Source organism: Telmatherina bonti (genome assembly GCF_933228915.1).
Source record: "Telmatherina bonti genome assembly, chromosome: 17".
In the NCBI taxonomy this organism is placed as follows: Eukaryota; Metazoa; Chordata; class Actinopteri; order Atheriniformes; family Telmatherinidae; genus Telmatherina; species Telmatherina bonti.
Genome location: NC_136615.1, coordinates 3,717,690 through 3,738,778, shown reverse-complemented (window position 1 = coordinate 3,738,778; position 21,089 = coordinate 3,717,690). Strand labels below are relative to the sequence as shown.

Below are 21,089 nucleotides of genomic sequence, written 5' to 3'. Positions count from 1 at the left end.
GTGTGGAACACCTGGTGAGTAAGGCAGGTGTGGAACACCTGGTGAGTAAGGCAGGGGTGGATCACATGGTAAGTAAGGCAGGTGTGGAACACCTGGTAAGTAAGGCAGGTGTGGATCATCTGGTAAGTAAGGCAGGTGTGGATCACCTGGTAAGTAAGGCAGGTGTGGATCACCTGGTAAGTAAGGCAGGTGTGGATCACCTGGTAAGTAAGGGAGGTGTGGAACACCTGGTGAGTAAGGCAGGTGTGGATCACCTGGTAAGTAAGGCAGGTGTGGAACACCTGGTGAGTAAGGCAGGTGTGGATCACCTGGTAAGTAAGGCAGGTGTGGAACACCTGGTTAGGTAAGTAAGGCAGGTGTGGAACACCTGGTGAGTAAGGCAGGTGTGGATCACCTGGTGAGTAAGGCAGGTGTGGATCACCTGGTAAGTAAGGCAGGTGTGGATCACTTGTTGAGTAAGGCAGGTGTGGATCACCTGGTGAGTAAGGCATGTGTGGAACACCTGGTTAGGTAAGTAAGGCAGGTGTGGAACACCTGGTAAGTAAGGCAGGTGTGGAACACCTGGTTAGGTAAGTAAGGCAGGTGTGGAACACATGGTTAGGTAAGTAAGGCAGGTGTGGAACACCTGGTGAGTAAGGCAGGTGTGGAACACCTGGTGAGTAAGGCAGGTGTGGAACACCTGGTAAGTAAGGCAGGTGTGGAACACCTGGTCTGGTAAGTAAAACAGGTGTGGAACACCTGGTTTGGTAAGTAAGGCAGGTGTGGAACACCTGGTCTGGTAAGTAAAGCAGGTGTGGAACACCTGGTCTGGTAAGTAAAGCAGGTGTGGAACACCTGGTCTGGTAAGTAAAGCAGGTGTGGAACACCTGGTCTGGTAAGTAAAACAGGTGTGGAACACCTGGTTTGGTAAGTAAGGCAGGTGTGGAACACCTGGTCTGGTAAGTAAAGCAGGTGGGGATCACCTGGTCTGGTAAGTAAAACAGGTAAGGAACACCTGGTTAGGTAAGTAAGGCAGGTGTGGAACACCTGGTTAGGTAAGTAAGGCAGGTGTGGAACACCTGGTTAGGTAAGTAAGGCAGGTGTGGAACACCTGGTGAGTAAGGCAGGTGTGGATCACCTGGTGAGTAAGGCAGGTGTGGAACACCTGGTGAGTAAGGCAGGTGTGGAACACCTGGTGAGTAAGGCAGGGGTGGATCACATGGTAAGTAAGGCAGGTGTGGAACACCTGGTAAGTAAGGCAGGTGTGGATCATCTGGTAAGTAAGGCAGGTGTGGATCACCTGGTAAGTAAGGCAGGTGTGGATCACCTGGTAAGTAAGGCAGGTGTGGATCACCTGGTAAGTAAGGGAGGTGTGGAACACCTGGTGAGTAAGGCAGGTGTGGATCACCTGGTAAGTAAGGCAGGTGTGGAACACCTGGTGAGTAAGGCAGGTGTGGAACACCTGGTGAGTAAGGCAGGGGTGGATCACCTGGTAAGTAAGGCAGGTGTGGAACACCTGGTAAGTAAGGCAGGTGTGGATCACCTGGTAAGTAAGGCAGGTGTGGAACACCTGGTGAGTAAGGCAGGTGTGGATCACCTGGTAAGTAAGGCAGGTGTGGAACACCTGGTCTGGTAAATAAAGCAGGTGTGGAACACCTGGTCTGGTAAGTAAAACAGGTGTGGAACACCTGGTTTGGTAAGTAAGGCAGGTGTGGAACACCTGGTTAGGTAAGTAAGGCAGGTGTGGAACACCTGGTGAGTAAGGCAGGTGTGGAACACCTGGTCTGGTAAGTAAAGCAGGTGTGGAACACCTGGTCTGGTAAGTAAAACAGGTGTGGAACACCTGGTTTGGTAAGTAAGGCAGGTGTGGAACACCTGGTGAGTAAGGCAGGTGTGGATCACCTGGTGAGTAAGGCAGGTGTGGATCACCTGGTGAGTAAGGCAGGTGTGGAACACCTGGTGAGTAAGGCAGGTGTGGAACACCTGGTGAGTAAGGCAGGTGTGGATCACCTGGTGAGTAAGGCAGGTGTGGAACACCTGGTGAGTAAGGCAGGTGTGGAACACCTGGTTAGGTAAGTAAGGCAGCTGTGGAACACCTGGTTAGGTAAGTAAGGTAGGTGTGTAACACCTGGTTAGGTAAGTAAGGCAGGTGTGGAACACCTGGATTGGTAAATAAGGCAGGTGTGGAACACCTGGTGAGTAAGGCAGGTGTGGAACACCTGGTGAGTAAGGCAGGTGTGGATCACCTGGTAAGTAAGGCAGGTGTGGATCACCTGGTAAGTAAGGCAGGTGTGGAACACCTGGTGAGTAAGGCAGGTGTGGATCACCTGGTAAGTAAGGCAGGTGTGGAACACCTGGTCTGGTAAATAAAGCAGGTGTGGAACACCTGGTCTGGTAAGTAAAACAGGTGTGGAACACCCGGTTTGGTAAGTAAGGCAGGTGTGGAACACCTCGTTAGGTAAGTAAGGCAGGTGTGGAACACCTGGTTAGGTAAGTAAGGCAGGTGTGGAACACCTGGTGAGTAAGGCAGGTGTGGAACACCTGGTCTGGTAAGTAAAGCAGGTGTGGAACACCTGGTCTGGTAAGTAAAACAGGTGTGGAACACCTGGTTTGGTAAGTAAGGCAGGTGTGGAACACCTGGTGAGTAAGGCAGGTGTGGAACACCTGGTGAGTAAGGCAGGTGTGGAACACCTGGTGAGTAAGGCAGGTGTGGATCACCTGGTGAGTAAGGCAGGTTTGGAACACCTGGTAAGTAAGGCAGGTGTGGAACACCTGGTTAGGTAAGTAAGGCAGGTGTGGAACACCTGGTTAGGTAAGTAAGGTAGGTGTGGAACACCTGGTTAGGTAAGTAAGGCAGGTGTGGAACACCTGGATTGGTGAGTAAGGCAGGTGTGGAACACCTGGTAAGTAAGGGAGGTGTGGAACACCTGGTGAGTGAGGCAGGTGTGGATCACCTGGTAAGTATGGCAGGTGTGGAACACCTGGTGAGTAAGGCAGGTGTGGAACACCTGGTGAGTAAGGCAGGGGTGGATCACCTGGTAAGTAAGGCAGGTGTGGAACACCTCGTAAGTAAGGCAGGTGTGGATCACCTGGTAAGTAAGGCAGATGTGGATCACCTGGTAAGTAGGGCAGGTGTGGAACACCTGGTGAGTAAGGCAGGTGTGGATCACCTGGTAAGTAAGGCAGGTGTGGAACACCTGGTCTGGTAAATAAAGCAGGTGTGGGACACCTGGTCTGGTAAGTAAAATAGGTGTGGAACACCTGGTTTGGTAAGTAAGGCAGGTGTGGAACACCTGGTTAGGTAAGTAAGGCAGGTGTGGAACACCTGGTGAGTAAGGCAGGTGTGGAACACCTGGTCTGGTAAGTAAAGCAGGTGTGGAACACCTGGTGAGTAAGGCAGGTGTGGATCACCTGGTAAGTAAGGCAGGTGTGGAACACCTGGTTTGGTAAATAAAGCAGGTGTGGAACACCTGGTCTGGTAAGTAAAACAGGTGTGGAACACCTGGTTTGGTAAGTAAGGCAGGTGTGGAACACCTGGTTAGGTAAGTAAGGCAGGTGTGGAACACCTGGTTAGGTAAGTAAGGCAGGTGTGGAACACCTGGTGAGTAAGGCAGGTGTGGAACACCTGGTCTGGTAAGTAAAGCAGGTGTGGAACACCTGGTCTGGTAAGTAAAACATGTGTGGAACACCTGGTTTGGTAAGTAAGGCAGGTGTGGAACACCTGGTGAGTAAGGCAGGTGTGGATCACCAGGTGAGTAAGGCAGGTGTGGATCACCTGGTGAGTAAGGCAGGTGTGGAACACCTGGTGAGTAAGGCAGGTGTGGGACACCTGGTGAGTAAGGCAGGTGTGGATCACCTGGTGAGTAAGGCAGGTGTGGAACACCTGGTGAGTAAGGCAGGTGTGGAACACCTGGTTAGGTAAGTAAGGCAGGTGTGGAACACCTGGTTAGGTAAGTAAGGTAGGTGTGTAACACCTGGTTAGGTAAGTAAGGCAGGTGTGGAACACCTGGATTGGTAAGTAAGGCAGGTGTGGAACACCTGGTGAGTAAGGCAGGTGTGGATCACCTGGTAAGTAAGGCAGGTGTGGAACACCTGGTGAGTAAGGCAGGTGTGGAACACCTGGTGAGTAAGGCAGGGGTGGATCACCTGGTAAGTAAGGCAGGTGGGGAACACCTGGTAAGTAAGGCAGGTGTGGATCACCTGGTAAGTAAGGCAGGTGTGGATCACCTGGTAAGTAAGGGAGGTGTGGAACACCTGGTGAGTAAGGCAGGTGTGGATCACCTGGTAAGTAAGGCAGGTGTGGAACACCTGGTGAGTAAGGCAGGTGTGGAACACCTGGTGAGTAAGGCAGGGGTGGATCACCTGGTAAGTAAGGCAGGTGTGGAACACCTGGTAAGTAAGGCAGGTGTGGATCACCTGGTAAGTAAGGCAGATGTGGATCACCTGGTAAGTAAGGCAGGTGTGGAACACCTGGTGAGTAAGGCAGGTGTGGATCACCTGGTAAATAAGGCAGGTGTGGAACACCTGGTCTGGTAAATAAAGCAGGTGTGGAACACCTGGTCTGGTAAGTAAAATAGGTGTGGAACACCTGGTTTGGTAAGTAAGGCAGGTGTGGAACACCTGGTTAGGTAAGTAAGGCAGGTGTGGAACACCTGGTGAGTAAGGCCGGTGTGGAACACCTGGTCTGGTAAGTAAAGCAGGTGTGGAACACCTGGTCTGGTAAGTAAAACAGGTGTGGAACACCTGGTTTGCTAAGTAAGGCAGGTGTGGATCACCTGGTGAGTAAGGCAGGTGTGGATCACCTGGTGAGTAAGGCAGGTGTGGAACACCTGGTGAGTAAGGCAGGTGTGGAACACCTGGTGAGTAAGGCAGGTGTGGATCACCTGGTGAGTAAGGCAGTTGTGGAACACCTGGTGAGTAAGGCAGGTGTGGATCACCTGGTTAGGTAAGTAAGGCAGGTGTGGAACACCTGGTTAGGTAAGTAAGGCAGGTGTGGAACACCTGGTTAGGTAAGTAAGGCAGGTGTGGAACACCTGGTTTGGTAAGTAAGGCAGGCGTGGAACACCTGGTTAGGTAAGTAAGGCAGGTGTGGAACACCTGGTAAGTAAGGCAGGTGTGGAACACCTGGTGAGTAAGGCAGGTGTGGATCACCTCGTAAGTAAGGCAGGTGTGGATAACCTGGTGAGTAAGGCAGGTGTGGAACACCTGGTGAGTAAGGCAGGTGTGGAACACCTGGTGAGTAAGGCAGGTGTGGAACACCTGGTGAGTAAGGCAGGTGTGGATCACCTGGTAAGTAAGGCAGGTGTGGAACACCTGGTAAGTAAGGGAGGTGTGGATCACCTGCGAGGTAAGGCAGGTGTGGATCACCTGGTAAGTAAGGCAGGTGTGTAACACCTGGTGAGTAAGGCAGGTGTGGATTGCCTGGTAAGAAAGGCAGGTGTGGAACACCTGGTCTGGTAAGTAAAGCAGGTATGGAACACCTGGTCTGGTAAGTAAAACAGGTGTGGAACACCTGGTTCGGTAAGTAAGGCAGGTGTGGAACACCTGGTTTGGTAAGTAAAACAGGTGTGGAACACCTGGTTTGGTAAGTAAGGCAGGTGTGGATCACCTGGTGAGTAAGGCAGGTGTGGAACACCTGGTTTGGTAAGTAAAACAGGTGTGGAACACCTGGTTTGGTAAGTAAGGCAGGTGTGGAACACCTGGTGAGTAAGGCAGGTGTGGATCACCTGGTGAGTAAGGCAGGTGTGGATCACCTGGTGAGTAAGGCAGGTGTGGAACACCTGGTGAGTAAGGCAGGTGTGGATCACCTGGAAGGTAAGGCAGGTGTGGATCACCTGGTGAGTAAGGCAGGTGTGGATCACCTGGTGAGTAAGGCAGGTGTGGATCACCTGGTGAGTAAGGCAGGTGTGGAACACCTGGTGAGTAAGGCAGGTGTGGATCACCTGGTAAGTAAAACAGGTGTGGAACACCTGGTTTGGTAAGTAAGGCAGGTGTGGAACACCTGGTGAGTAAGGCAGGTGTGGATCACCTGGTGAGTAAGGCAGGTGTGGATCACCTGGTGAGTAAGGCAGGTGTGGAACACCTGGTGAGTAAGGCAGGTGTGGATTACCTGGGAGGTAAGGCAGGTGTGGATCACCTGGTGAGTAAGGCAGGTGTGGATCACCTGGTGAGTAAGGCAGGTGTGGAACACCTGGTTTGGTAAGTAAAACAGGTGTGGAACACCTGGTTTGGTAAGTAAGGCAGGTGTGGAACACCTGGTGAGTAAGGCAGGTGTGGAACACCTGGTTAGGTAAGTAAGGCAGGTGTGGAACACCTGGTGAGTAAGGGAGGTGTTGAACACCTGGTTTGGTAAGTGAAACAGGTGTGGAACACCTGGTTTGGTAAGTAAAACAGGTGTGGAACACCTGGTTAGGTAAGTAAGGCAAGTGTGGATCACCTGGTGAGTAAGGCAGGTGTGGATCACCTGGTAAGTAAGGCAGGTGTGGAACACCTGGTGAGTAAGGCAGGTGTGGATCACCTGGTGAGTAAGGCAGGTGTGGATCACCTGGTAAGTAAGGCAGGTGTGGATCACCTGGTGAGAAAGGCAGGTGTGGATCACCTGGTGAGTAAGGCATGTGTGGAACACCTGGTTAGGTAAGTAAGGCAGGTGTGGAACACCTGGTAAGTAAGGCAGGTGTGGAACACCTGGTTTGGTAAGTAAGGCAGGTGTGGAACACCTGGTTAGGTAAGTAAGGCAGGTGTGGAACACCTGGTAAGTAAGGCAGGTGTGGAACACCTGGTGAGTAAGGCAGGTGTGGAACACCTGGTAAGTAAGGCAGGTGTGGAACACCTGGTCTGGTAAGTAAAACAGGTGTGGAACACCTGGTTTGGTAAGGCAGGCAGGTGTGGAACACCTGGTCTGGTAAGTAAAGCAGGTGTGGAACACCTGGTCTGGTAAGTAAAGCAGGTGTGGAACACCTGGTCTGGTAAGTAAAACAGGTGTGGAACACCTGGTTTGGTAAGTAAGGCAGGTGTGGAACACCTGGTCTGGTAAGTAAAGCAGGTGTGGAACACCTGGTCTGGTAAGTAAAACAGGTAAGGAACACCTGGTTAGGTAAGTAAGGCAGGTGTGGAACACCTGGTTAGGTAAGTAAGGCAGGTGTGGAACACCTGGTGAGTAAGGCAGGTGTGGATCACCTGGTGAGTAAGGCAGGTGTGGATCACCTGGTGAGTAAGGCAGGTGTGGATCACCTGGTGAGTAAGGCAGGTGTGGAACACCTGGTGAGTAAGGCAGGTGTGGATCACCTGGTGAGTAAGGCAGGTGTTGAACACCTGGTGAGTGAGGCAGGTGTGGAACACCTGGTGAGTAAGGCAGGTGTGGAACACCTGGTGAGTAAGGCAGGTGTGGAACACCTGGTTAGGTAAGTAAGGCAGCTGTGGAACACCTGGTTAGGTAAGTAAGGTAGGTGTGTAACACCTGGTTAGGTAAGTAAGGCAGGTGTGGAACACCTGGATTGGTAAATAAGGCAGGTGTGGAACACCTGGTGAGTAAGGCAGGTGTGGAACACCTGGTGAGTAAGGCAGGTGTGGATCACCTGGTAAGTAAGGCAGGTGTGGATCACCTGGTAAGTAAGGCAGGTGTGGAACACCTGGTGAGTAAGGCAGGTGTGGATCACCTGGTAAGTAAGGCAGGTGTGGAACACCTGGTCTGGTAAATAAAGCAGGTGTGGAACACCTGGTCTGGTAAGTAAAACAGGTGTGGAACACCCGGTTTGGTAAGTAAGGCAGGTGTGGAACACCTCGTTAGGTAAGTAAGGCAGGTGTGGAACACCTGGTTAGGTAAGTAAGGCAGGTGTGGAACACCTGGTGAGTAAGGCAGGTGTGGAACACCTGGTCTGGTAAGTAAAGCAGGTGTGGAACACCTGGTCTGGTAAGTAAAACAGGTGTGGAACACCTGGTTTGGTAAGTAAGGCAGGTGTGGAACACCTGGTGAGTAAGGCAGGTGTGGATCACCTGGTGAGTAAGGCAGGTGTGGAACACCTGGTGAGTAAGGCAGGTGTGGAACACCTGGTGAGTAAGGCAGGTGTGGATCACCTGGTGAGTAAGGCAGGTTTGGAACACCTGGTAAGTAAGGCAGGTGTGGAACACCTGGTTAGGTAAGTAAGGCAGGTGTGGAACACCTGGTTAGGTAAGTAAGGTAGGTGTGGAACACCTGGTTAGGTAAGTAAGGCAGGTGTGGAACACCTGGATTGGTGAGTAAGGCAGGTGTGGAACACCTGGTAAGTAAGGGAGGTGTGGAACACCTGGTGAGTGAGGCAGGTGTGGATCACCTGGTAAGTATGGCAGGTGTGGAACACCTGGTGAGTAAGGCAGGTGTGGAACACCTGGTGAGTAAGGCAGGGGTGGATCACCTGGTAAGTAAGGCAGGTGTGGAACACCTCGTAAGTAAGGCAGGTGTGGATCACCTGGTAAGTAAGGCAGATGTGGATCACCTGGTAAGTAGGGCAGGTGTGGAACACCTGGTGAGTAAGGCAGGTGTGGATCACCTGGTAAGAAAGGCAGGTGTGGAACACCTGGTCTGGTAAATAAAGCAGGTGTGGGACACCTGGTCTGGTAAGTAAAATAGGTGTGGAACACCTGGTTTGGTAAGTAAGGCAGGTGTGGAACACCTGGTTAGGTAAGTAAGGCAGGTGTGGAACACCTGGTGAGTAAGGCAGGTGTGGAACACCTGGTCTGGTAAGTAAAGCAGGTGTGGAACACCTGGTGAGTAAGGCAGGTGTGGATCACCTGGTAAGTAAGGCAGGTGTGGAACACCTGGTTTGGTAAATAAAGCAGGTGTGGAACACCTGGTCTGGTAAGTAAAACAGGTGTGGAACACCTGGTTTGGTAAGTAAGGCAGGTGTGGAACACCTGGTTAGGTAAGTAAGGCAGGTGTGGAACACCTGGTTAGGTAAGTAAGGCAGGTGTGGAACACCTGGTTAGGTAAGTAAGGCAGGTGTGGAACACCTGGTGAGTAAGGCAGGTGTGGAACACCTGGTCTGGTAAGTAAAGCAGGTGTGGAACACCTGGTCTGGTAAGTAAAACATGTGTGGAACACCTGGTTTGGTAAGTAAGGCAGGTGTGGAACACCTGGTGAGTAAGGCAGGTGTGGATCACCAGGTGAGTAAGGCAGGTGTGGATCACCTGGTGAGTAAGGCAGGTGTGGAACACCTGGTGAGTAAGGCAGGTGTGGGACACCTGGTGAGTAAGGCAGGTGTGGATCACCTGGTGAGTAAGGCAGGTGTGGAACACCTGGTGAGTAAGGCAGGTGTGGAACACCTGGTTAGGTAAGTAAGGCAGGTGTGGAACACCTGGTTAGGTAAGTAAGGTAGGTGTGTAACACCTGGTTAGGTAAGTAAGGCAGGTGTGGAACACCTGGATTGGTAAGTAAGGCAGGTGTGGAACACCTGGTGAGTAAGGCAGGTGTGGATCACCTGGTAAGTAAGGCAGGTGTGGAACACCTGGTGAGTAAGGCAGGTGTGGAACACCTGGTGAGTAAGGCAGGGGTGGATCACCTGGTAAGTAAGGCAGGTGGGGAACACCTGGTAAGTAAGGCAGGTGTGGATCACCTGGTAAGTAAGGCAGGTGTGGATCACCTGGTAAGTAAGGGAGGTGTGGAACACCTGGTGAGTAAGGCAGGTGTGGATCACCTGGTAAGTAAGGCAGGTGTGGAACACCTGGTGAGTAAGGCAGGTGTGGAACACCTGGTGAGTAAGGCAGGGGTGGATCACCTGGTAAGTAAGGCAGGTGTGGAACACCTGGTAAGTAAGGCAGGTGTGGATCACCTGGTAAGTAAGGCAGATGTGGATCACCTGGTAAGTAAGGCAGGTGTGGAACACCTGGTGAGTAAGGCAGGTGTGGATCACCTGGTAAATAAGGCAGGTGTGGAACACCTGGTCTGGTAAATAAAGCAGGTGTGGAACACCTGGTCTGGTAAGTAAAATAGGTGTGGAACACCTGGTTTGGTAAGTAAGGCAGGTGTGGAACACCTGGTTAGGTAAGTAAGGCAGGTGTGGAACACCTGGTGAGTAAGGCCGGTGTGGAACACCTGGTCTGGTAAGTAAAGCAGGTGTGGAACACCTGGTCTGGTAAGTAAAACAGGTGTGGAACACCTGGTTTGCTAAGTAAGGCAGGTGTGGATCACCTGGTGAGTAAGGCAGGTGTGGATCACCTGGTGAGTAAGGCAGGTGTGGAACACCTGGTGAGTAAGGCAGGTGTGGAACACCTGGTGAGTAAGGCAGGTGTGGATCACCTGGTGAGTAAGGCAGGTGTGGAACACCTGGTGAGTAAGGCAGGTGTGGATCACCTGGTTAGGTAAGTAAGGCAGGTGTGGAACACCTGGTTAGGTAAGTAAGGCAGGTGTGGAACACCTGGTTAGGTAAGTAAGGCAGGTGTGGAACACCTGGTTTGGTAAGTAAGGCAGGCGTGGAACACCTGGTTAGGTAAGTAAGGCAGGTGTGGAACACCTGGTAAGTAAGGCAGGTGTGGAACACCTGGTGAGTAAGGCAGGTGTGGATCACCTCGTAAGTAAGGCAGGTGTGGATAACCTGGTGAGTAAGGCAGGTGTGGAACACCTGGTGAGTAAGGCAGGTGTGGAACACCTGGTGAGTAAGGCAGGTGTGGAACACCTGGTGAGTAAGGCAGGTGTGGATCACCTGGTAAGTAAGGCAGGTGTGGAACACCTGGTAAGTAAGGGAGGTGTGGATCACCTGCGAGGTAAGGCAGGTGTGGATCACCTGGTAAGTAAGGCAGGTGTGTAACACCTGGTGAGTAAGGCAGGTGTGGATTGCCTGGTAAGAAAGGCAGGTGTGGAACACCTGGTCTGGTAAGTAAAGCAGGTATGGAACACCTGGTCTGGTAAGTAAAACAGGTGTGGAACACCTGGTTCGGTAAGTAAGGCAGGTGTGGAACACCTGGTTTGGTAAGTAAAACAGGTGTGGAACACCTGGTTTGGTAAGTAAGGCAGGTGTGGATCACCTGGTGAGTAAGGCAGGTGTGGAACACCTGGTTTGGTAAGTAAAACAGGTGTGGAACACCTGGTTTGGTAAGTAAGGCAGGTGTGGAACACCTGGTGAGTAAGGCAGGTGTGGATCACCTGGTGAGTAAGGCAGGTGTGGATCACCTGGTGAGTAAGGCAGGTGTGGAACACCTGGTGAGTAAGGCAGGTGTGGAACACCTGGTGAGTAAGGCAGGTGTGGATCACCTGGAAGGTAAGGCAGGTGTGGATCACCTGGTGAGTAAGGCAGGTGTGGATCACCTGTTGAGTAAGGCAGGTGTGGATCACCTGGTGAGTAAGGCAGGTGTGGAACACCTGGTGAGTAAGGCAGGTGTGGATCACCTGGTAAGTAAAACAGGTGTGGAACACCTGGTTTGGTAAGTAAGGCAGGTGTGGAACACCTGGTGAGTAAGGCAGGTGTGGATCACCTGGTGAGTAAGGCAGGTGTGGATCACCTGGTGAGTAAGGCAGGTGTGGAACACCTGGTGAGTAAGGCAGGTGTGGATTACCTGGGAGGTAAGGCAGGTGTGGATCACCTGGTGAGTAAGGCAGGTGTGGATCACCTGGTGAGTAAGGCAGGTGTGGAACACCTGGTTTGGTAAGTAAAACAGGTGTGGAACACCTGGTTTGGTAAGTAAGGCAGGTGTGGAACACCTGGTGAGTAAGGCAGGTGTGGAACACCTGGTTAGGTAAGTAAGGCAGGTGTGGAACACCTGGTGAGTAAGGGAGGTGTTGAACACCTGGTTTGGTAAGTGAAACAGGTGTGGAACACCTGGTTTGGTAAGTAAAACAGGTGTGGAACACCTGGTTAGGTAAGTAAGGCAAGTGTGGATCACCTGGTGAGTAAGGCAGGTGTGGATCACCTGGTAAGTAAGGCAGGTGTGGAACACCTGGTGAGTAAGGCAGGTGTGGATCACCTGGTGAGTAAGGCAGGTGTGGATCACCTGGTAAGTAAGGCAGGTGTGGATCACCTGGTGAGAAAGGCAGGTGTGGATCACCTGGTGAGTAAGGCATGTGTGGAACACCTGGTTAGGTAAGTAAGGCAGGTGTGGAACACCTGGATTGGTAAGTAAGGCAGGTGTGGAACACCTGGTTTGGTAAGTAAGGCAGGTGTGGAACACCTGGTTAGGTAAGTAAGGCAGGTGTGGAACACCTGGTAAGTAAGGCAGGTGTGGAACACCTGGTGAGTAAGGCAGGTGTGGAACACCTGGTAAGTAAGGCAGGTGTGGAACACCTGGTCTGGTAAGTAAAACAGGTGTGGAACACCTGGTTTGGTAAGGCAGGCAGGTGTGGAACACCTGGTCTGGTAAGTAAAGCAGGTGTGGAACACCTGGTCTGGTAAGTAAAGCAGGTGTGGAACACCTGGTCTGGTAAGTAAAACAGGTGTGGAACACCTGGTTTGGTAAGTAAGGCAGGTGTGGAACACCTGGTCTGGTAAGTAAAGCAGGTGTGGAACACCTGGTCTGGTAAGTAAAACAGGTAAGGAACACCTGGTTAGGTAAGTAAGGCAGGTGTGGAACACCTGGTTAGGTAAGTAAGGCAGGTGTGGAACACCTGGTGAGTAAGGCAGGTGTGGATCACCTGGTGAGTAAGGCAGGTGTTGATCACCTGGTGAGTAAGGCAGGTGTGGATCACCTGGTGAGTAAGGCAGGTGTGGAACACCTGGTGAGTAAGGCAGGTGTGGATCACCTGGTGAGTAAGGCAGGTGTTGAACACCTGGTGAGTGAGGCAGGTGTGGAACACCTGGTGAGTAAGGCAGGTGTGGAACACCTGGTGAGTAAGGCAGGTGTGGATCACCTGGTAAGTAAGGCAGGTGTGGATCACCTGGTAAGTAAGGGAGGTGTGGAAAACCTGGTGAGTAAGGCAGGTGTGGATCACCTGGTAAGTAAGGCAGGTGTGGAACACCTGGTGAGTAAGGCAGGTGTGGAACACCTGGTGAGTAAGGCAGGGGTGGATCACCTGGTAAGTAAGGCAGGTGTGGAACACCTGGTAAGTAAGGCAGGTGTGGATCACCTGGTAAGTAAGGCAGGTGTGGATCACCTGGTAAGTAAGGCAGGTGTGGAACACCTGGTGAGTAAGGCAGGTGTGGATCACCTGGTCTGGTAAGTAAAGCAGGTGTGGAACACCTGGTCTGGTAAGTGAAACAGGTGTGGAACACCTGGTTTGGTAAGTAAGGCAGGTGTGGAACACCTGGTGAGTAAGGCAGGTGTGGATCACCTGGTAAGTAAGGCAGGTGTGGAACACCTGGTGAGTAAGGCAGGTGTGGAACACCTGGTTAGGTAAGTAAGGCAGGTGTGGAACACCTGGTTAGGTAAGTAAGGCAGGTGTGGAACACCTGGTTAGGTAAGTAAGGCAGGTGTGGAACACCTGGTTTGGTAAGTAAGGCAGGTGTGGAACACCTGGTTAGGTAAGTAAGGCAGGTGTGGAACACCTGGTAAGTAAGGCAGGTGTGGAACACCTGGTGAGTAAGGCAGGTGTGGAACACCTCGTAAGTAAGGCAGGTGTGGATCACCTGGTGAGTAAGGCAGGTGTGGAACACCTGGTGAGTAAGGCAGGTGTGGAACACCTGGTGAGTAAGGCAGGTGTGGATCACCTGGTAAGTAAGGCAGGTGTGGAACACCTGGTAAGTAAGGCAGGTGTGGATCACCTGGGAGGTAAGGCAGGTGTGGATCACCTGGTAAGTAAGGCAGGTGTGGAACACCTGGTGAGTAAGGCAGTTGTGGAACACCTGGTCTGGTAAGTAAAGCAGGTATGGAACACCTGGTCTGGTAAGTAAAGCAGGTATGGAACACCTGGTCTGGTAAGTAAAACAGGTGTGGAACACCTGGTTAGGTAAGTAAGGCAGGTGTGGAACACCTGGTTTGGTAAGTAAAACAGGTGTGGAACACCTGGTTTGGTAAGTAAGGCAGGTGTGGAACACCTGGTGAGTAAGGCAGGTGTGGATCACCTGGTGAGTAAGGCAGGTGTGGATCACCTGGTGAGTAAGGCAGGTGTGGAACACCTGGTGAGTAAGGCAGGTGTGGATCACCTGGGAGGTAAGGCAGGTGTTGATCACCTGGTGAGTAAGGCAGGTGTGGATCACCTGGTGAGTAAGGCAGGTGTGGAACACCTGGTTTGGTAAGTAAAACAGGTGTGGAACACCTGCTTTGGTAAGTAAGGCAGGTGTGGATCACCTGGTGAGTAAGGCAGGTGTGGATCACCTGGTGAGTAAGGCAGGTGTGGAACACCTGGTGAGTAAGGCAGGTGTGGATCACCTGGGAGGTAAGGCAGGTGTGGATCACCTGGTGAGTACGGCAGGTGTGGATCACCTGGTGAGTAAGGCAGGTGTGGATCACCTGGTGAGTAAGGCAGGTGTGGAACACCTGGTTTGGTAAGTAAAACAGGTGTGGAATACCTGGTTTGGTAAGTAAGGCAGGTGTGGATCACCTGGTGAGTAAGGCAGGTGTGGATCACCTGGTGAGTAAGGCAGGTGTGGAACACCTGGTGAGTAAGGCAGGTGTGGATCACCTGGGAGGTAAGGCAGGTGTGGATCACCTGGTGAGTACGGCAGGTGTGGATCACCTGGTGAGTAAGGCAGGTGTGGAACACCTGGTTTGGTAAGTAAAACAGGTGTGGAACACCTGGTTTGGTAAGTAAGGCAGGTGTGGAACACCTGGTGAGTAAGGCAGGTGTGGATCACCTGGTGAGTAAGGCAGGTGTGGAACACCTGGTTTGGTAAGTAAAACAGGTGTGGAACACCTGGTTTGGTAAGTAAGGCAGGTGTGGAACACCTGGTGAGTAAGGCAGGTGTGGATCACCTGGTGAGTAAGGCAGGTGTGGATCACCTGGTTCGGTAAGTAAGGCAGGTGTGGAACACCTGGTTAGGTAAGTAAGGCAGGTGTGGAACACCTGGTGAGTAAGGGAGGTGTGGAACACCTGGTTTGGTAAGTAAGGCAGGTGTGGAACACCTGGTTTGGTAAGTAAGGCAGGTGTGGAACACCTGGTTTGGTAAGTAAGGCAGGTGTGGAACACCTGGTCTGGTAAGTAAAGCAGGTGTGGAACACCTGGTCTGGTAAGTAAAGCAGGTGTGGAACACCTGGTCTGGTAAGTAAAGCAGGTGTGGAACACCTGGTCTGGTAAGTAAAACAGGTGTGGAACACCTGGTTAGGTAAGTAAGGCAGGTGTGGAACACCTGGTTAGGTAAGTAAGGCAGGTGTGGAACACCTGGTAAGTAAGGCAGGTGTGGAACACCTGGTTTGGTAAGTAAGGCAGGTGTGGAACACCTGGTTAGGTAAGTAAGGCAGGTGTGGAACACCTGGTAAGTAAGGCAGGTGTGGAACACCTGGTGAGTAAGGCAGGTGTGGAACACCTGGTGAGTAAGGCAGGTGTGGAACACCTGGTGAGTAAGGCAGGTGTGGAACACCTGGTTAGGTAAGTAAGGCAGGTGTGGAACACCTGGTTTGGTAAGTAAGGCAGGTGTGGAACACCTGGTTAGGTAAGTAAGGCAGGTGTGGATCACCTGGTAAGTAAGGCAGGTGTGGAACACCTGGTGAGTAAGGCAGGTGTGGAACACCTGGTGAGTAAGGCAGGTGTGGAACACCTGGTGAGTAAGGCAGGTGTGGATCACCTCGTAAGTAAGGCAGGTGTGGATCACCTGGTGAGTAAGGCAGGTGTGGATCACCTGGTGAGTAAGGCAGGTGTGGATCACCTGGTGAGTAAGGCAGGTGTGGATCACCTGGTGAGTAAGGCAGGTGTGGATCACCTGGTGAGTAAGGCAGGTGTGGAACACCTGGTGAGTAAGGCAGGTGTGGATCACCTGGTAAGTAAGGCAGGTGTGGAACACCTGGTAAGTAAGGCAGGTGTGGATCACCTGGGAGGTAAGGCAGGTGTGGATCACCTGGTAAGTAAGGCAGGTGTGGATTGCCTGGTAAGTAAGGCAGGTGTGGAACACCTGGTCTGGTAAGTAAAGCAGGTATGGAACACCTGGTCTGGTAAGTAAAACAGGTGTGGAACACCTGGTTTGGTAAGTAAGGCAGTTGTGGAACACCTGGTTTGGTAAGTAAAACAGGTGTGGAACACCTGGTTTGGTAAGTAAGGCAGGTGTGGAACACCTGGTGAGTAAGGCAGGTGTGGATCACCTGGTCTGGTAAGTAAAGCAGGTGTGGAACACCTGGTCTTGTAAGTAAAACAGGTGTGGAACACCTGGTTTGGTAAGTAAAACAGGTGTGGAACACCTGGTTTGGTAAGTAAGGCAGGTGTGGAACACCTGGTGAGTAAGGCAGGTGTGGATCACCTGGTGAGTAAGGCAGGTGTGGAACACCTGGTTTGGTAAGTAAAACAGGTGTGGAACACCTGGTTTGGTAAGTAAGGCAGGTGTGGAACACCTGGTGAGTAAGGCAGGTGTGGATCACCTGGTGAGTAAGGCAGGTGTGGATCACCTGGTGAGTAAGGCAGGTGTGGAACACCTGGTGAGTAAGGCAGGTGTGGATCACCTGGTAAGTAAGGCAGGTGTGGAACACCTGGTGAGTAAGGCAGGTGTGGAACACCTGGTTAGGTAAGTAAGGCAGGTGTGGAACACCTGGTGAGTAAGGGAGGTGTGGAACACCTGGTTTGGTAAGTAAAACAGGTGTGGAACACCTGGTTTGGTAAGTAAAACAGGTGTGGAACACCTGGTTAGGTAAGTAAGGCAGGTGTGGATCACCTGGTGAGTAAGGCAGGTGTGGATCACCTGGTAAGTAAGGCAGGTGTGGATCACCTGGTGAGTAAGGCAGGTGTGGAACACCTGGTGAGTAAGGCAGGTGTGGATCACCTGGTAAGTAAGGCAGGTGTGGAACACCTGGTAAGTAAGGCAGGTGTGGATCACCTGGTAAGTAAGGCAGGTGTGGATCACCTGGTAAGTAAGGCAGGTGTGGAACACCTGGTTAGGTAAATAAGGCAGGTGTGGAACACCTGGTGAGTAAGGCAGGTGTGGAACACCTGGTGAGTAAGGCAGGTGTGTGTGATCGTATTAAAGACCCAGCGCCACATGAAGCCTCCTGTGAGGATTCGTAACGTGACGGAGGAATGTTCGCGCTGAGGAAGGGCAACGTTGCTGACTTTGCTAACTCCTGACCGCAGCAGCGACTCACTTCCTGTATGATTCTGTCACAACCATCGCTATGACAACCAGGACTTTGCGTGCTGACAGGGCAGGATAACTCAGCTGAGTCATGCTCTCGCCTCTGAACTCACCGAGATGTCCTTCTGCATCTTCTCGTACGTCAGCGTCACAGTTCGGCCAGTCTGCGCAGGATGAGGATCCAGTGTGAAGCTGTAGGAGGCGGAGTCTTCTGCTCCAGTCAGCAACCGCTGGAGATCCTGGACATACTGGTCCCGCTGCATCTCCAGCTCCTCGGCCTCGGCACTCACCACCGCCTTGCCCACTGCAAGCAGACCACCAGGAAACATCAGACGTCCATCGGAACCCAGACCAAGCGCTGCACCTGGACATTTACCTTCTCCTCGCCACGCTTCCTGTCCATCCGTCAGCAGCAGCTGGAAGCCCGAGCTAAGGCTCCGCCCCTCCCAGTCCACACGCAGGAAGTAGGCGGAGTCACACTCTGAGGACAAGTGAATTTCACGCACGTACGTGTGCATCCCTGCAGACACACAGAACATGTAACACGCGTGTTGAGAGACGGAAAGGGAACTTTTCTTTTTTATGCAGATGTTAGAGGGTCCTCTATGTTGCCATAGCAACATGATGGATAAAAACGCCACTTTCAGACCAGCTGGGACGTGCTCCGCGGAGAGATTCCATCTCTGGTCAGACGTCAGGTCGTTTTTCTGACAGACCTGCAGGTGTAGATGTGATCTGGGTAAAGTGGCCCCCGGGGGCCCCTGAAGTTCGCTTTTCTTTTCATGTTTATTTGTTCCATGATTACATTTATGAGAAAACAGATAAATCTTCAGCTCAGATTCACATCCAGGTTGTTTTTCATGGTAAGAAGATTTTTTTCAGGATTTGAACCAACGACGTTTTAACGTCTGTAGAACATCAGGAAGTTCCCGTAAACACTTCAATAAGACAGGAAGCAAGTCGGGTCAAGGCCTCCGCCAAGGACGCCATGTTTTACCGGCTTCATCTGTTTGTGTTCAAGATTAATCAAAACGTTCTGGACCGATTCTCATGACATTTTCTGGACTGGAAACGTGAGAAGGAAGAACTGATTTCATTTTGGTAGAGATCCGGATCACCGTTTGGATCCAGGAACCTTTTAAAGGCCTTGGCGGAGGTTTGCACGCCCCCACACATTTTTAACCGTTACTTTGCTCTGCTCCCGTTTTCTGCAGGTTCTGTAGGTTCTCCACGTTCTGCAGGTTCTGTAGGTTCTACAGGTTCTGTAGGTTCTCCACGTTCTGCAGGTTCTGCAGGTTCTGTAGGTTCTCCACGTTCTGCAGGTTCTCCAGGTTCTGTAGGTTCTCCACGTTCTGCAGGTTCTGTAGGTTCTCCACGTTCTACAGGTTCTGCAGGTTCTGCTAGTGACGGCCCGGGGGAGGGACTCAGTGATTGGTCATCTTCTCCAGGTTGTGCACGTTTATGAGAAGAAAGCCACGCCCACCTTTACTGCTCAGTATCACTAGCCCTAGCAGCTGACCAATCAGACGCAGCCTGCAGGACAGAGGGCGGAGCTTCCTCTGTTGGCGATCAGAGAGAATCAATACAACATGAATGAAGGGGTTTGTAGAAAATGAATGATTATTTCTGTCCTTCTGGACTTTCATATTAAAATAAATTAGACTGAAATGTCCATCATGGAGACACTTTAAAAAGGTGACAAATGTCTCTTCTTTAGTTTCACATGGAGCCTGAGGACAGAAACCTTGATCTTGATCTTGGACCTGGACCTGGATCCAGACCCGTACTTATTCAGACCTCAAATAATCCAGAGGACCAAAGACCAGAATGCTGGACGTCAGACCAGAAACTGATCCATCAGTGATCAGCTTCTTAGTCATGATGACGAGCTGATCCTGGTCTGGTTCTCCATTCGTCCTACAGGAACCTGATGGAACCTGCTTGACAGCAGCTGGTCTGGGATGGATCCAGTTCTACAGGGAGACCAAATGGAGCCCTAGCCCGAGCAATCCCCCTCTCCCTTACCTTCCCCCTACCCCTCCCCCTCCAGCTGAGGACACTTCTTGACACACCGGGCTGCAGAACTTTTTTCTTGAAGGGCTGCGAGAAGTATCGTGTGATTGGTCGGACATGTGAGGTGGGCGTGGTTAACACGGAGAAAGCAGGAAGCGGAGTTGCTGCTTCCGTGTGTTTCCTGCTGCCGGAAAAACGGATTGTTTTAATAAAACAGCTGATCGAGGTGGTGAGAAATTAGGAACATTTTTACATGTGGCAATAAAACACTCGAACCCAGCCGCGTGCACGACCCGCCCTGCCGTGGACGAAGCTGCTCGTTAAATATGAAACTAGAAACTGGGAGAGCGGAGACCTCCACCAAGCACTATGTTTAAGAATCCTTTTAAAACATTCCTGGATCCAAACGGTGATCCGGATCACCTCCAGAATTTAATCAGTTCTTCATTTTCACACTTGCAACAACTCTTGAAATATTTATAAAATCCCTCCGTAACCTTTTAAGTTATCTTGAGCAAAAAGACGCCCCCCCCCCCCCCCCCCCCCCCGCAGTGACCCCGCTGCAGACCTGCTTCTTGTGTAGTATGTATGGACCTGCTGAACAAGACGTTTTTTCTTGTTCTTGCAGCCTCAAGAACTCAGTTCTTGCGTCTCGTGGAGGATGGAACAGGCTTAAGAAGTGGGACACCACTCCACCGTGACGACGTCATCAAGCTGCGGCACTCCAGCTGCTACGCAATCAGAGGCGACGAGTGATTGTTTTCCAAGATGTCGTCAGCCGTGCTACTTTCTGTTGTCTGGCCAATCAGTATATCTCCCATTTCTTGTCTGCTTGTTGGCCAGTCACCTTTCCTTCCAACCACACCGCTTTTATGAATGTTCTGTATCGAAAGTAGAAATGTTTTGTTTGTTTTCATCAGCCCAATGCGCTCCATTACAAGGGTCAGATACAAGTTGTCTATGAGATACATATGCATAGCTTGATTTTCTTTTTTTTTTTTTTTTAAGTAGATATAAATACAGACTGTAGCAGTAATTGTATAAAAATGTTAATGCTGTGTAAACTGCATAAACGGGAACTACTGTCCCTTGAACGTTGTTTTGCAGACATTGTATTCACAACATGGGAATTGCACGTGTAACTTCTTTATGTAATTATAACTTAATAGAGGCTTTTTAACAGAAATTAGTACAAGAACAACTCCTCTTTTTCTGCTCTGTAGCGGATAAGTGCCCTCGTGTGTTCTGGTGTCCCTGGTTAGAACATATGATACAATTTAGCAGTGAGCACAGAAGTAAAGGAAATGCTGCAACATATAGATGATTGTCCCTGAAAGAAAACAGCCACAGTGGTTTTATGTGTTCATATATCAAACCAGCAGTTCAGCAAATGCTAGCCTCTTGTGCTAACTGTAGCAAACTTTCACAGAGCAGAACACACCATCGTAAAATAAAACGCCGTAATTTCAGTCTTGTTATTGAATCGTATTTTAATGCTGAAAATACATAAATGTGTAAACCTCTTTTTCAGCATTGGTAGACATGTTACCGGTGAACGCGCTGGACAGGAACTAGTAACTGGCAGCCGTATGCTTCTATCTCTACTTCAATGAAGTGTGGTCCTGGAAAATCTTCACTTTAAGGGGTGTGTAGCCCTCCCCCTCCCCCTTAGCCTTTGTCCAAAGGAGAATTGGGATACCCCTTCCCCCCCACAGGATTACGGAGGGATAGGGCTAAGTGGAAGGGGGAAGGGGGAGAACTGAGAATCACCCGAAACCTGCTGAAGGAGCAGAGGGGTCTAATAGTAGAACCATGAGTAGAACTGGCAGACAGAGTCTCTGGGGGGGGGGGGGGGGTATACCTGGCAGACCCCCTTTATTGCTAAAACTCATGTGTGCGCATGCTCAGTTAAAAGCTAACAAAGTTCAAACCGAAGAGACGAATAAAAGCAATAACCCCCCCCCCCCCATTTCCTGCTTGGGGAGG

At 51.1% G+C, this 21,089-nt stretch overlaps 1 protein-coding gene across 1 annotated transcript in view; it reads right to left on the bottom strand.

Annotated features, from left to right (window-relative positions):
• Positions 1 to 21,089, bottom strand: part of xrcc4 (X-ray repair complementing defective repair in Chinese hamster cells 4) — a 104,235-nt gene that overhangs the window by 82,825 nt on the left and 321 nt on the right. Inside the window, exons 2-3 of the mRNA XM_079256204.1 lie at positions 17,467 to 17,610; positions 17,204 to 17,394 (exon numbers count right to left, since the gene is read on the bottom strand). Coding sequence (XP_079112330.1) covers positions 17,204 to 17,394; positions 17,467 to 17,608 — 333 coding nt within the window. The 5' untranslated portion in view covers positions 17,609 to 17,610. The remainder of the gene's footprint in view (positions 1 to 17,203; positions 17,395 to 17,466; positions 17,611 to 21,089) is intronic.